This window comes from Sander vitreus, chromosome 10, assembly GCF_031162955.1.
Source record: "Sander vitreus isolate 19-12246 chromosome 10, sanVit1, whole genome shotgun sequence".
Taxonomy (NCBI): Eukaryota; Metazoa; Chordata; class Actinopteri; order Perciformes; family Percidae; genus Sander; species Sander vitreus.
This window is the reverse complement of record NC_135864.1, coordinates 31,064,647-31,081,483: the sequence shown is the minus strand read 5'-3', so window position 1 is coordinate 31,081,483 and position 16,837 is coordinate 31,064,647. Positions and strand designations below refer to the sequence as shown.

Below are 16,837 nucleotides of genomic sequence, written 5' to 3'. Positions count from 1 at the left end.
GGTCTATGGTAATGCCCTTGTTTAAAAGATAACTTAAATTATGTATGGTATTTTATTGTGTTATCTCTCAGTTGAACGTTAAAGGAAGTTGCAGTAAACCATAGCTTTTATTGTGACGGGTAAACGGAAGTGGAAAAAAGCCGGTAAGAAGTGATTTCTCGTAGACGCTAGTAAAAAAAAAAGAAAAAAAATGACACGAAGTTATAACAATGTATCGATTATTTTATACCAGTTAAAAAAAAATGCAACTTTATTTTTTCCAGGCACATCCTTTTCTCCATAAACATTTATTTATATATATTCTTATATTGTATTGTTTCTGTCTATGATATGGTCATATAAATAGCTTTCCTCCACCTCCTCCCCTCGCTGATCTGTCCCTGTCTGATGACGTTGTGTAGTCGGTGTTTAGCATAGCGGCTGTCTGTTAGCTAATTGAAAGAAGATGTGGGTTTTATAGCTGCAAGAACAGTCATAGTTTCCGTAGAAAGTTAAAATATTTCTTTCAGAATGAACAATAGAACATCGTATTTTTATGACCCAGACGTGGGCAACTTTCATTATGGTGAGTTTGGTTATCGTAGTGAGCAGGCCTACGAAGATAAATGGTGCTAATGCATGCTAATAACTTCAGGGATGTGTATTTATATGCACTCTTTAGGATTTCACGCTCTATATGTGCACTTGGAGGTCTGTTAGGCAGGTTTTCACTATAGCACAATTTCATATTTATTGCTACGTTTTGTACAAATTTGAAACCATGTGGTTTGCTTAGCTAGCTAGTTAACGTTAGGTTACACGTTATCCATCATTTATTACAATGTGTCACCGTACGTCTGCCTGAGATGTCTACCTAGTTCATACAGTAACTTGAACGCTTTGAAATGGTCAGTGTGTAGCCATTACATATTGACTTACAATAGGGATGATTATATGTAACGTTAGACAGTTTAAGTAAAAATAATATCGCACCTTGTGTCATTTTCCGACAGTATGCACCGTAACCGCGACGATACCTGCTTTGGAACTTACAACGTAAATGCTCTTAGGATAAAAATACACAAAACATCACAGCTGAAGATGATTTCAAATATGGAAACTACATGCACACACACACGTGTGTTATTGCACGTTCTCTTAATACAGAATTTGAACATTATCCATAAAGGAAAGAGCCTGACAGATATTTTGTATATTCTTTTCAGGTGTAACAAATAACAACCCAGTGCTTCTGTCAGTAGTGATTTAACCACAGTAATACACGAGTCTGCTCAGTGTGCTTATGAAATACAGATGATTTATATATATTATAACAATATTGGTCGTGATTGAAGTCACCAATACATTATGAATGCGAATCTGTGCTGAACTATCTGTCTCTGCCAGGTGCTGGCCACCCCATGAAGCCTCACCGTTTGTCTCTGACTCACAGTCTGGTGTTGCACTATGGACTCTACAAGAAAATGATGGTGAGCTGCACTAACGTTAAGGAGAGATGGTGTTACCGTTAGAGATTCAGAGCCTGCTGATGCTTCTCTCGCTGAAATACCATCTGCTCGCTCTTTCAATTCCAAATGAGGAACACTAAAATCTGTACTACTTTTTTGTTTTTAAATCAGGTGTTTAAGCCATACAAAGCATCTCAGCACGACATGTGTCGGTTCCACTCTGAAGACTACATCGACTTCCTACAGAAGGTCAGCCCCAATAACATGCAGGGCTTCACCAAGAGCCTCAACACATTCAATGTTGGAGATGACTGGTGAGTATTACTCAAAACGGTTTGTTTTATAGCATACAAATCCCCATGGTTTCAGAGTCAAATATTAGGCTGTTTATTTCCGTTGTAACCATGTGACATTTTAATATCTCAAATATCATTTCAAGCAATGCTATTGCTCTTATTGCTCCACTAAAACAGGATCAGTCAACAGCTTAACCCCTTAGCATTCTGCCTCCTTTTTTCCTAGAGGGTAAGGGGAGGGGGACGGGGGGTGTTTAGAGGGTGAAAGCAGGTCAACCATAGAGATCATATAGAAGTGGTATACGGCATTTGAAAGCTGGGAAACTACGGATTCATTTGAGATGCAGGTCGTTTTTCTAGTCATAGATCAGACATAAAAAAGAATTAAAATGCCACATTTAGACACCAAGACCTTAAGGAACAACGTAGAAAAATCTGTGCTGCGATTTAGTATCAAAACCTTTTTTGAAATTTGGAGATTTCTGCAAGAATTGCATCTTTCTGCGATTGGATGGCGAGCACTTCTGTTCTGGAAATGACTCAGAAATCCCTTTATTGCCATACATCCTCTGAATGCCCTCGGTCTCTAGTTTGTTGTGTGTAGACTGAGGCTGTGATTATCCTAGAGACCACAACAGCCTGCTACAGCCTCTAATAAAACAAAAAAGTTGGCCGGGCAAAGGGGCAGATTGGCAAAGGGGTTAAAAGCCTTTACATCCCTGATAGGCAGATTGACACTCGCTGTTATAAGAGGACTGACTAAACCATAACTAAAATATTTTGCGCCTGTGTTTTTGTCAGTCCTGTGTTTCCAGGTCTTTTTGAGTTTTGCTCAAGATACACAGGAGCCTCCCTACAGGGAGCTACGCAGCTCAACCACAAGGTAAGACACAGGCAAACATACACATACACCTACACCCAACCTGCCACAGTGGGAATCAGTGGTATGTGGCATTTAAGCAGTTCCCACTGGCACAAGCATCACATAACCTGAGTTACTAGAGTTTTCTCATTATTTCAGTTGCGGCCATGTTGGCTTTCTGTCCTGCTCTGAGGCCGATGATTAGAGATGAACATGTGTGTGGCAGTTGATGCCTAAACTACTGGCCGTCACTCAGTGCTAACACGGCTGCAGCACTGCTGCTAGACTGGTCAGGACTACAGAGTCATGGCGATGGTGTGATATTTAATTGATACGTTGTTGTTGTTTTTTTTTAGATCTGTGACATTGCTATCAACTGGGCCGGAGGTTTGCATCATGCCAAGAAATTTGAGGTCAGAACAGAGTATATGGTTGTCATCCCTTTCTGCTAAACTCATTATATTTAGATGTGAATAGTTTAAATAATAAAATGATTTCTGGGTTTGCAGGCATCTGGGTTTTGTTACGTCAATGACATAGTCATCAGTATACTGGAGCTGCTCAAGTAAGAGGACACTCCGTTTCATAACATTCATCAAGTGTTCGCCGTGTCAGTTTCTCTCTTCATGCGTGCGTGTGTGTTTTTGTTTTTTTTAGATACCACCCTAGGGTTCTGTACATCGACATAGACATTCACCACGGTGACGGCGTACAGGAAGCCTTTTACCTGACTGACCGCGTCATGACTGTGTCCTTCCACAAATACGGGAACTACTTTTTTCCAGGAACAGGTACGCGCTGCTTGCAGCATCTAGCGAATGAAATCAATCTCTCTCCGTTTAGAGTTACAGCAGGGACATTTATGCACACATTCTGAAAGTGCCTTTCATCTGCATGTGACCAGCACTACTACAACTGTGACTTAGGCCCGTTTCACACTGGATGCGTGGCGAGAGCGTGGCGTTTCTGTTGCGTGGCGTTTTCTATGTCTTTTCACACCAGAAACGTTTGTGACGCGGCGCTGCTGCGGCTAGCCTTGTCTGTACACGTGTGTTTCCCATTGATAAAATGAAATGTTAAACTGATTTGATTACAGCAAAGACAACGTCGGCAGTATTGTCGGCAAAATAGGCTACGGAATATTTCATTGAAAATCGATAATTTATTATTATTTTTTCAAATTACATTTATATCTGCATTTATGTCAAAACCTGAGACGTCCGTGTCACACAGGGCAGTGTGAAAAGCTCTAACCTGTTAACATGGGAGCCAAAATAAAAACGGACACGCCACGCAGCTGACACGCTCACGCCACGCAGGCAGTGTGCAGGAGCCCTTATTATCACTACAAAAGACAAATAACAGGTTTATTCTTTAGCCATTTTTGTAGTGTAGGACATGTACAGTTGACCAAACAAATGAAAAAACTTTGCAATAGGGACACATTCATTGTGCATGTTTTGCTCATTAGACAAACTATGTAACTTGAGCTGCTTCAATACAGTATGGTATTACTGCGTTGTCTCTGTACAATTGTGTATTAATAAATTGCTTGCTATTGGGGGGGGTTGTTGGGCCTTTGTAAAGTAAAGTGCCTACTCTACCTGTAAAGTGTCCTGAGATAACTGCTGTTGTGATTTGACGCTATAAATAAAACTGCATTGAATTAATTCAGTTGGCGTGCGTTTGCAGGTGACATGTATGAGGTCGGAGCAGAGAGCGGCCGGTACTACTGCCTCAACGTTCCCCTCAGAGACGGCATCGATGACCAGAGTGAGTTCTCTTCCTGCACAGATTACTGAAATGTAACCCCTATTGTATAAAACAACACAAAGAGCTCAGACAGACTCATCTCATGAAGTGGCGTATGTATGACACGCCAATCCGTATGCCATTATTGCCGTGTCATCAAGACGCATACTCGCTGTTTAGCGCGTTTATCAACGCCGTTTGGCCTCCATTGACTTACATTACCTTGCGATTGCGTTTGAATTGATGCCGTAGCGAGTAGTATGAAAGGCCAAAATATCTGCATAGGGAGGTTGGTCGGGGTGGCGGATGGGTCAAACACAGGACTTTCACCCAGGAGACCGGGGATCGTGTCCCGCGTGTCACGTTTCCGTCGCTTTCTTCTTTTACTAAACCCAACCCAGTTGTTCTTTTCCTAAACCCGTCCGCTGTATACGGCGCTGAAAATGCGTACAGATAACACGCCACTTGGCTTAAGAAAGTGGGCGTGTATGTTTACGCGAAGTCATGATGTCACGTTGACTCAGAAGATTCAAACTGCTGTGAACTTCATCATCATTGGCGCCCTGGCCAACATCTGTATGCGTGTGTTTCAGGCTACAGGCAGCTGTTCCAGCCGGTTATTAAACAGGTGGTGGATTTCTACCAGCCGACTTGCATCGTTCTACAGGTCAGTGTGGAACTCGGGAGTCTCTGATGCTCGGATTCATCTGTTTAATTACCTGTCATCGCAGCTAATGGATCGTGTGTGTGTGTGTGTGTGTGTGTGTGAGTGTGTGTGTGTGTGTGTGTGTGTGTGTGTGTGTGTGTGTGTGTGTGTGTGTGTGTGTGTGTGTGTGTGTGTGTGTGTGTGTGTGTGTGTGTGTGTGTGTGTGTGTGTGAGTGTGAATGACTGATTGTCTTAGTGGGCCAAATGAAGTAAACTTATTATTTATAAAATTAGATTATATGGCTAAGATTAGACATACAGTGCCAAGCATAAGTGAATACACCCATGCTAAAGTTGACTAAAAAGAGGAATTGGCGTGGTTTTATTTCAGTTAACCTAATAGCTGGTTTGATTTGCTTTGAGAGATGATTTTATGGAAAGTACCCCATGCCAGTCTCTAGGTATGGTGAAGGGTATGTGATGATGTGGGGGGGGGGGGGCTATTTTAATTCCAAAGGCCAAGGGAACTTTACATAGTATCCTGGATCCATGAAATAACTGGCCTTTTAATAATAAATATCTGCCTGCCTCTATGGGAATTTAACATAGGGGTGTACTTACTTATGCCGCCTGTATTTTAAGGAAGAACATTTATTTATTTACAATACATTATTCATTCACAAAGACAGTTGGCGTCCTTAAAAGGTTGGATTTTTCCTAATTGTTTTAATTAAGGCATTAAGATCAATTGTCATTGTTATTCCTCTTTTTAGTCAACTTTAGCATGGGTGTATTCACTTATGCTGAGCACTGTAGATTATAGGGCTGCATGAAATCGTAGGGTGATGAGGCATGTAAAGCCTGTGTGTTGTTCTCTTCCAGTGTGGAGCTGATTCTCTGGGCTGCGACAGACTTGGCTGCTTCAACCTCAGTATACGCGGACATGGGTGAGACGGACTTACTTTAAAGTGCCCATATTATGAAAAAAAAATAATTTTGGTGTCTCTGGTGCTTCCACACGCATACAAACTTTGAAAAAAACCCATCCATGCTGTTCTGAGTGAGATACGGTTTCTGAACGTGTCCTGCCTTCAGTCTCCGGGTGAGCTAGTCAAAATCGGCACGGCTTTCTACGTAACTAGCCGAGACGAGGGGTCTAGGGGGCTAACCGTTAGCTAGCTTGTTCTCAATGGCAAAACACTGCTACAACACACACACGAGTTCACCATAATCTACAAAAGAACTACTTGCATGTCCCTGTTCTGCAGGTATTCCACGCAAAGTTGGAAGTGCGCCCTCGTTTAGAAGAAGTCTCCCAGCTAATCCTGCCTTGTACTGACCGAAGTTGGAGAAACAGCTAGCTAGCTCATGTAATCCTTACCTAGCTACTGCGCATATGCGACTGACAACAAAGATGTTACAGAAGTGAGATGCCTCACTCTGTAGCTAAAACCTGAACCTGAACACAGTGTAAAAAGAGGAGCTGCGGCAATGTGCAACAAAAATATGGTGTTTTTTGAAAATTAAACCATGTAAACCTATTCTGATACAATCTCAAATTACAATTATGAATCTGAAAATGAGCATAATATGGCCACTTAAATAACTGCTCCCTGGTTAAAGTGAACACTGTCATTTGGAAGCTGTCAAGCAGCTCCTGGTTCAGATTTGCGAAACTGCAAATGAGATGAAAACGGTGATATACCAGCGGGCAAAATGGGTTAAAGTAACGGCAAAACCTAATGTTCATCAAAGGGGGAATATAAACAATAGTGTATAAATCACAGAACTAAAAGAAGCTGAAGCCGTAGAAACACTAGAAATATTTTTTCTCAAATATTAAAAAGGCTATAAATAAATGCAGGAAGGCTTATATACTGTATGTTTTTGGGCTGGGGTTAGTATTTTTTTTTGTCGTTTTTCTCTGATGACCAAACTACTATGCAGTGCACTTAAAACAGTCTTTTTCTGCTGCCAAAAAAAGTACCTCATGTCTGACCGAAATGTTGCATTTATAATTATCCGTTTTGTGGATTATTGTTCTAATATTAGTTTATTAGGATCTCCATTAGCTGCAGAATTACATACCTACATCATAACCAAATGATTACAGGAAGAAAAAAAACTAATTTAGACAACAGAGGGTAAACGTTTAACTTCCAATCATCACACGGTCACTATTTGTTATTCTGAGCTGCAGGGATGGAATTAGAGGTTAAAAGTGTCGACACAGTCCGGAATCGCTTTGGAAATGAAAGAAACTGTAATTAAAGTGCAGCTATAATAGTCATATGTATTTAGTGTATTTATCCTTCTTTTTTTTTTAAACCAGAGTGGACATTATATTGCTCTTAATTGACTCTTTTGTCTATGTGGGGCTCTGGTAGGAATAAGGTTGGTTAAATGTGAGCCAGCTTGCTGATACTGGAGCTCAGAGTTAACCCAAAGAGAGCCCGCTCAAACCAAAACCATTCCTCCTTTCTCTCTCTCCGATTAATAGAAACATCTCGGCTATTTGTATGCATTACGTGACCCGTGCTGGCTCTGTTAAAGGACAATTCCGGCGCAAAATGAACCTAGGGGTTAATAACACGTGTACCGAGTCGACCGTTCTCTGGGATCTGCTTTCATGCTAATCGAATGCGTCTCTAGGTTGAAACAAGCTAGCACAAACCGCTGACTAGCTTCTAACGCTAGCCTTCGGGGCAGAGGGTGAATAGCTATTTCTACACCACTAACAAGGCTCAAAATAGCACCACACTTCCAAATATTGTTCAAAACTCACTGTTTGTAGTTGTTAATACATATTACAATGTACTCTTTCACGTGGTACAGGTATTATTCAATTATTACTTTAGTTTTTTTTTAATCAAGTTGAAATTATCATCTACTATCCGAGGACAACTGATTTGTCTCTCTCGCTCTCTCTTCATTAAAATAATAAAAAGTCAAAATAAACCTATAAAAGAACCTTACATATGTGCAAAGGACCCCCTGATTATAACCTTGATTCTTTTTATTCATGAAAATGTTATTCATTTCCAAAAGAATTAGCACTTTTCTTAGTGGGGCGTGTTTTTGCCAACCCGTGACAGCACATAACTTTAATTCTAATGTCTGAGACATGAGCTTACCTGGATGAGTGTATACTTTCCTACCTCAGAGGGGTTTTGCTGTGTTAAACTCGACTGCCCCGGGCCGCCGTGCCGTTCTGCGTCCCGGTACCGGGCCTGCTAGCGTCGGGTCATCGGGAGCGCCAGCCTGCTGCCAGCAGCTCCAGCCTCTCCGGCTGACTCCTGTGGTTCAGGTTTTAAAAATGTGCATTTACAAAACCATCTCCTCAATCTGAAATAGTCTCTAGTTCAGCGTCTCTCTCCCAACCGTGGTTTCCGTGCCGCTTCGGCCTGCAGCGTGCCGCGTCCGTCTTCCTCCTCCCGGAATCAATCCCTGAATGAGTCTCCCACTGACTGAGGCGGCCTGCAGCTGGCTGGCTTGATTCGTCCCCCACACCTGCAGCTTGTTGGGCTTAATTGAGAAAAACAAACGCACCCCCCTCGTGTGTCACATGTCGGTACTGACCCTGTCGTAACATTAGCCTAGTAGGAATGACTTGTGCATGTGCGTATTAATTAGGGCTGCACGATATGAGGGTCAACGATAACGTTGAATATCGCGATATTACTTGCGATAAACGGATATTAAGTGTACTTTCAGTATTCGACTAAAATACAACAAAGTCCTTGTTGAATTATAAACAAATGAAAGGAAATCATGTCCAACATTCCTGTATTGAACACATTGAACAATGAATTGAATATAAAAGGCACTACTTAAAACAAAGAGTGACAGGTACTGATATTTTCTTTTAACCCTCGTGTTGTCCTCCCGCCCACTATGCAACTTTTTGTTTTTCCTCGGTCCAAATTAAAAAAACTTTTTCTGCCGACGTTTTTCTCACTTTTTTCATCGTTTGTTACCTTTCTTATGCGCTTTTTTGACAGTTTTTATTTTTTTTCCTCTACGTTTTTTTTAAGCTTTTTCCTTCATTTTGGTCACTTTTTTCCAATGTTCTTTTATTAAAAAAATATTTTTTGGAACATTTTGGTTGATAGAAACACAAATTTCTGATATAGAAACTTTTAGAAAATGGGTCAAATTTGACCCGAGGACAACAGGAGGGTTGACAAACACAAAAATGTCTCTGAGTGTCTTTCGCGATATGCCGCAGCCTTTCGCAATGCGTTTACAGCGCCCGTTGATTTCGCGATGACGATAAAAGAACGATAGCATATATATATATATATATATATATATATATATATATATATATATATATATATATATATATATATATATATATATATATATAGTGCAGCCCTAGTGTTAATGTGGCTCTGCTTTGCTCTCTCTGTCTTTCAGCGAGTGTGTGGAGTTTGTTAAGAGTTTTAAGATTCCTCTGTTGGTGCTGGGAGGCGGAGGATACACGGTGAGGAACGTGGCTCGCTGCTGGTGAGTTTGGCTTCCGACACGAAAACGTGCTGTTATGGAGGGTTGGGCATCAACCATTCCGATTCTTTGGGAGGTGGAGTTGAAACCGATCACGTGCTTATTTCACAGACAAGAGGAACATTTTTATTTTGATTCAGTGGCGATTTACAGTTCCACCGGGCTTTTTCAACGTAAAATAAAGCCACACTTTAGAGCGCCGCTTACTGCGCTCCGTGGCTGCAACTCAACAAGCGCCTGGCAGTACGGCGCCCTCTACGGAAACCAAAACTTGCGCTTGTTGTTACATTTGGAGCCAGTGATCGGATTCAAAACGATTCCAATAAAGAATTGATTTCATTGGAATCAGAATTTTTGAAACCATTCCAAGTTGGAACCGGTTCTAGATGCCCAACCCTAGTTCGGAGTTACGGGAGATATGAGCTTTGTAACAATAGGCGTTGTGTTCTGTCGTAGGACCTTTGAGACGTCTCTGTTATTGGATGAATCCATCAGTGATGAGCTGCCTTACAGCGGTGAGTTGGACCTTCAGTTTTTGGGATGATGTACCTGCGCTGCCCCTCAATGTCTTTTCCTTGTCTCGTTGCCCAACACGGCTTCTGTGTGTGTGTGTGTGTGTGTGTGTGTGTGTGTGTGTGTTCATTTTGAGGATTTTCGACCTTTAGCACCATCTGTTGGAAGAGCAGTGATTTGACATTTTAAAGTAACGTCTGAGTGCATGCTTTTTGAAGAAGAAGAAGTGAGAATTCAACGGAAGTCCATTTTTATTTTGACATAGCTCTGTCCCTCGTTCCTCCTTGTTTCTGTCCCCTGCAGAGTATTTTGAGTACTTTGCTCCAGACTTCACGCTGCACCCTGATGTCAGCACCAGGATAGAAAACCAGAACTCCAGACAGGTGAGACATCGCGATATTATAAAGATATATGGCCCAGCCCTATCTTCCACGTGTTCCAGTTGTTTGTTGAGGGACAGGAAGGTGATATAATCCAACTGGGCATAAACCCGTCTCGTGCAGTCTTTGTAACCGTGTGCGCGTCGTGTTGCAGTACTTGGAGCAGATCCGCCAGACGGTGTTCGAGAACTTGAAGATGTTGAACCACGCGCCCAGCGTCCAGATCCACGACGTTCCCTCCGACATGCTGAGCTACGAACGCACCGACGAGCCCGACCCCGACGAGAGGGGGGGCGAGGAAAACTACACCAGGTCAGTGCGCCTGCACGGGGCTAGGATGAGTGCCACCAGAGGTGGAAAGAGTCCAAAAATGTTCTACTTGTGTAGTCTTCCCATCGACCATGCAACTCCTTATTTATTTATTTTTTCCACATTAAAACATTTTTTGGTGACGTTTTTGTCACTTTTTTCAAAAAATGTCCTTTTTTTCCCCCGATGTTTTAGTCACTTTTTTCCGACTTTTTTTTCCAATTTTTTTGTCACAAATTTTCGATGTTATTGTCGATGTTTTTCCTGCACTTTTTTTTTTGGACATTTTTGGATCATTTCTTTTTCTTCAAACGCTATAAAATTGAATAACGCACCCAAATTCAATGATAGTAGTGAACTGATCATTTTATTTGACTTGTAAAGAGTAATGGTTGTATGGAACCATCCACGTTATGTTTTTGGACAGTTTGGTCGAAAGAAAACCCAAATGTTCTGATGTAGAAACTTCTTGAACAGGAGGGTAAAGTAAAAGTCCTTTTTACTTGGATGAACTTTTACTTAAAGCTATAGTGCGTAGTTTCTGTCACCCCCATGAAGAATTCTGAGAGAGCTGACACACCAACCCGATAATCGGCCGTCGGACAGTCTGGCGAGGTCAGTGACTGGAGTCTGTTCGGTGTGTTCCGTGCCGTCGTCCGTCTGAGGAGCCGTCGGCCTTCATTTTGGCCGACCTGACATGCTCGGTCGGAGACAGGGCAGTCAGGCGAGCGGATGAGCCTCTCAAAATCTGACGAAAACCTTTTAAACTGACCTCTGTTGATCTGAAATGAAGACAGATTCAGCAACCGCACGGCCTATTTCTCTCTTAAAATGTTTTCTGCCGACGGTCGGCCGTCTGGTTGGTGTGTAAGCACCTTAAGTAATGACAACAACGCTGTCGAGCACGTGCCCCCCCCCGTGTAATTAGTTCATTTCCACCTCTGAGTGCAACACATTCAAATATATATTTAACTGCATGACTAAAATCTTTCAAATCTTCCTCAGGCCGGAGGCAGCCAACGAGTTCTACGACGGTGACCACGACAACGACAAAGAGAGCGACGTCGAAATTTGACCCGAGAGGGGCGAAAGCAGTGGAGCTTTTTTTTTGGTTTTGTTTCCTCGCAGCATTCTGTCTGCATCAGCTGCGGTCTGCAAACATCACGCCATCACTGCAGACTGAACAGAAACGACATTTCTGACTGAAAAAGACTCTCAAGCTCTGCTCTTTTCTTCCTCCGTAGGTTCTCTTTCTAAAAAAAAAAAGAAGAAAAAAAAACGGACGTTAGCTCCGGAGCCTCGTAGATAATGCCACCGAGCACACCTCCACACACAACTGTATTCCCGTTTCTATTCTGGGTCGTCCGAACTTGTAACAGACAGAAAGGGTGAGCCCAAATGACTCCAATAACGCCAGACACTGCAACATACGTCCAGTGTAATGTAAAAGATTACAGGATATGATTATCTGTCTTGTTTTTGAATTTACAAACCGTGTCAACTTCAGGGCTCAAAACAAATGTGTTGTGCACATGAACAGTCAAACGTCTAGTTTATTTTTTTTATTTTTACATTTTTCTCCACTTGTAATCTTGTTTGTTATCGTAGTAATGAAATGTATTTGACTTTTTGAAAGAGGAGAATGCCATCAAATATTTTAATCAAACAACTATTTGTTTGGATTTGGGGACACAGCGAGCCTGGTCGACCCCAGACCCTTCTCAGTTGTAACTGAGAGTGGCGTCTGGGCAAGCTTCATTCACAGCCCATTTCCAAAGGGGCGTCACCAACGGACGCCACTCAAATGCCTCTGGGCGCAATTGGACAGTCCTTCAACCAATCAGACCAACGATCCGGGTGACGTAGCAGCGACAGTGGCATCAACGGGGCCTAAAGAATATTGTTTTGAGCATCCCAAATGTTTAACCCCTGAGAGTAAAGAGCAGCTAGTTTGGAGCCCTGTGTGACAGAATTCGGTGTATTTATGAAGCCACTCATTGGAAGAAAAAAAAAAAACCCAGCTTCCCACCAGGTGTCATGAAAAAGAAATGAGTTATTTCATCTTTCAAGACGCGTGAGAATCAGTTTGAGTGCCTGCCACGATACATTAGTCACACATTAGCCAGTCCAGATGTTTAAAACCACGCCTAAACTATCAAAGGTACAAATTATTACAACCGCCGTCTTAGTTCAACACTTTTCTTATTTTTTACAGTAGCTGTTAGACTGGGTATTTTTTTTAAATTGTTTTTTTTTAATCCTAGCATTATTCACGTGCCTTACAGCTCGGAAAAGGCAAGCACTATTGTAGAGCTGGGCACTTTTGACATCATTGATTTTTGGATTTCTACAAGGGAATATCTGTAAATGAGGCAACTTGGCTTGAGCTGATCCAAACAGGAATTATTCTCCTGTCTTTTCATTCCTTTTTCTTCTCTCATCTGGATTCTCTGCTCATTACTGTGTCTGTGTGTGTGTGTGTGTGTGTGTGCACACACACACACACATAAATGTGAGTGCGTGCGTGTGTAATGTAGAAGAGGACAACTGTGCTGATGAGGCTGGTAGTGAAATGTTTTGTACTGAAGCAGGCGTGTGGTTCACTGATGAGATGTGAGAGTGCTGGTCCGTCACTGTGCTCATTACAGATGTACATCACTAGAACCGTTTGAAGCCACTGTAGTTACATTCTACCATCAGCCACCTCCAGTCCTATTTTAGCCAACAACTAGTTTTGTGATTTTTGATATTGTCTTTTGTTTTTAATAAAATTGAATTGAATCAATGTATGTAGTATGAAAGTATTTTAAAGTGCTCATTTTCAGGTTCATAATTGTATTTAGAGGTTATATCAGAATTGGTTTACATGGTGTGATTTTCAAAAAACATTTTTTTGGTACTGCACATTGCTGCAGCTCCTCTTTTCACCCTGTGTGTTGAGCTCTCTGTTTTAGCTACAGAGTGAGGCATCTCACTTCTGTTCCATCTTTGTTGGGAGTCGCACACGCACAGTAGCTAGGTAAGGACTACTAGCCAGTCAGAAGCAGAGTATGAGAGCGTGCCACGCTAGCAGCTAGGTGAGCATTATAACGTGTGTTCCAAAGTGACCACGTTTGTCTCTGAAGTAAAGGCTGGACTACAATAGAGCTGTTTGGAGCAGTTTGTGAACAGTGTTTTCTGTTGGAGATGGTAAGTCCCTTTGGGGTGGACTTTGGGCTTTTTCACTTTGTAAACCTATGTGTACAAAAAAAAAAAAAATATATATATATATATATATATATATATAACACAAAGGAAAGGGAAAAAGCCAACAAGCATAATATGAGCACTTTAAAGGTTTTGAACTCCTCCACCAGAGGGCGACATAATGGCAATAATAATAATGAAAGTGATTTTGAAAGTAAAGTGACAGGATCCGGTTCTTGGCTCACTGACACTCCCGAAGCTGCTTCCTGAGGAGGGCTCGAGCCCTTATCTCTCTGAACACCAGACCACAGAGAAGCAAAAAAAAAAAAAGAAATACACACCAGGAGGCAAAGCCAAGATCACTAAGTTTATTCCTCCAGTGATATGTAGAACTTACACAACAAACAATACTTAAGGAGAATACACACTACTACCTGCAGCTTCAAATCTCAACAGAAAGGGCCTAATTTACCACAACTTTTCTGGTGCTTTAAAAGGGGTTGTACTCAAAATACTGAAGAGAAGGGTGGGATTACCTCCACACACTCTCACCAATACCAACATTTCCACATTTTGCACTAACATGCACGTGGCCATGAAATGTTGGTGGCCGGACCGGCAGTCAAAACAAAGAACAGAGAAGCTCGGATTAAAACGCACAGAGGGAGTGTGGCTTTATTCTCTGCTCAGGATGCCATTACTCCACTATATATCTTTACACATTTTTACTTTGTTTGCATACATATCAATGTGCTGAATATCGAGCACAGAATCTTTAAGCAAATCCAACATTTAACCCTGGTTTGAGCCAAACATCATGACAAACTAGAAATACTTTATCTAGAACCATTAGTTGTGAGTGAAAGGCAGTTTACATGTTTATGCCGCATTAGAAGCAGAACATGTTTTTTATAATCATTTTTATTTCACAAAACCTTGGTATTTTGGGCTGGAGCTGCATGCAAAATGAAAATCTGGTCTTTAACTCCGTGTGGCCACATTTCAGTCTGCTCAGTGGCAGGAATCTCATTTCAGATGTCCATATAATCTGAGATTGGGGTCACAAAATGAAAACTGTTTTTGGTTTGTTTTTGTGTTCATGACAGTGACATGACACTGTCATGTCACTGTCATGAACACATGACACAGTCATGACACATGAACCCTAACTTGTCATGACAAAAACCGAATGACACGTACTAAAAGAAGCGTTATGTCATGACTTGTTTATAATGTTTATGACACGTTCATGACAGTGTCATGTCACCCTTATGTACATACCTGCAAACTAGGCGCTTTTCGGCGTGGGGGGGGGGGGTCCGAGACCCGGTGCTAATACGGCACCGGTCCCTTAACGACCGTTATCTACCGGACTGAATTGCAACGCGGAGTTAGGTGCCACTGAAATGCCTGCGCTTCCTCTGATGCTCGGAAAACGGACGTTAGAGGCAACCTAAACATTGCCGCATGTCACGGAAGTAAACGCTGCACTTGACAGCAGGTAACGTTAGCCTACCGTTAGCTAGTTAACACTACACTTGGCAGCAGGTAACGTTAGCCTACCGTTAGCTAGTTAACACTACACTTGGCAGCAGGTAACGTTAGCCTACCGTTGGCTAGCAGCTGGTGTAAACACGGTTAAAATGCTGACAGCTAAACGGTGTAAAAGTGTGTCTGTATTTCACTGGAGAGGAACGTATGACAGATGTTGCGTTCACTTGAAATTCGCCTCGCCATCCTCGTGCTGCATTGAAAGTATATGTCACCTTTTTCAGCCCTTCTGAGTTTGCAGGTATGTATGCATGTAGATACCTTCAAATAAAGTGTAACCAAAAATCACCTTGTGACCTCAATCTCAGATTATATGGACATCTGAAATAAGATTCCTGCCATTGAGCAGACTGAAACGTGGCCACACGGAGTTAAATACCAGATTTTCTGTTTGCATGCGGATCCATGACTTCTTGGCTTACCGTAACAACAAACAGTTCCAGGGTTAACGGGCAACTTTTTTTTAAAAGATCTTTTTAAATAATGCTCTGGTCAGAAATAGAGTCACAGGCCGAACACACTGATACCTTTTTTTCAACTGAACATACAAAATGAATGCATTGAAGGAGAAAACAGAATTTCTCCCCGTGTGTAGTGTGTAAAACATGTCTTATCTGCACTGCAGATGTGATAAAATGTAATCGTCAGTGTGTTCTGAGTGTTGCTTTGAGTGCAGATCGGCTTTTGTGTTCAGTCGTCGAGGCGTGGTATCAGAATGACAGCCTGTTGCTCCTTGTCCAACTCGTTGATATGATGATACATCTCTGGCTGCAGGCCAAGAGAGGGGGGGGCAACATTAAATCCCCAACACTGATAAATAATAACTTCAGTTCAAATAAATAGCTTCATTCGCATACACTGTATATGAGAAACCAACTTTAAAAACACATATCGGACTGAATTTATACCACAGCAGAGAATCTGAGCAGTAACCAACTGCAACATCTGAGCTTTCTTTAAACAATCGGATTTCCTCTTCACGTATCGGAGCTCTACAGACACACATCACCAGAAGCAGCAGCTGTAACTCGGGGACAAGAACTTCAATTTGGAGGCTCAAAACACAAAATCCTCCTCATACAAGCTGGAGGAAAGGAGAAGCAGGTGCTGGATGAGCGAGAACGACTAGCAGACAGTTGTCAGCGTTAAAAGTGCAGTGATAGATGGTTGCAGAGTGGGATTGGGGCGGCGTGGATTGTTTTCTATCACATCTTGACCCTGGAAGAGAGCGGGGAAATCACTTCCTACACCTGCCCACTTCAGTACAAGTAGTAATTAAATGCGTTGTGTGCATAGACTGTATAATATTAATGGACAACGCATCCGGTTTGGTGAAGTGCTGCAAATGCAAAAGTGCCTTAAACCTGCCTTCTATCTGAATTCCAACA

General features: G+C 41.9%; 1 protein-coding gene across 1 annotated transcript; it reads left to right on the top strand.

Moving 5' to 3' along the window:
* Positions 1–379: 379 nt before the first annotated feature.
* Positions 380–11,826, top strand: hdac3 (histone deacetylase 3). Its single transcript, XM_078261111.1, has 15 exons — positions 380–565; positions 1,387–1,469; positions 1,620–1,762; positions 2,546–2,627; positions 2,963–3,019; positions 3,116–3,171; positions 3,264–3,397; positions 4,299–4,379; positions 4,952–5,025; positions 5,887–5,951; positions 9,424–9,513; positions 9,967–10,025; positions 10,327–10,406; positions 10,558–10,715; positions 11,718–11,826. Exons 1-15 carry the CDS (start codon positions 511–513, stop codon positions 11,785–11,787), a joined length of 1,287 nt encoding a protein of 428 aa, XP_078117237.1. The 5' UTR covers positions 380–510; the 3' UTR covers positions 11,788–11,826.
* The last annotated feature ends 5,011 nt before the right edge of the window (positions 11,827–16,837 follow it).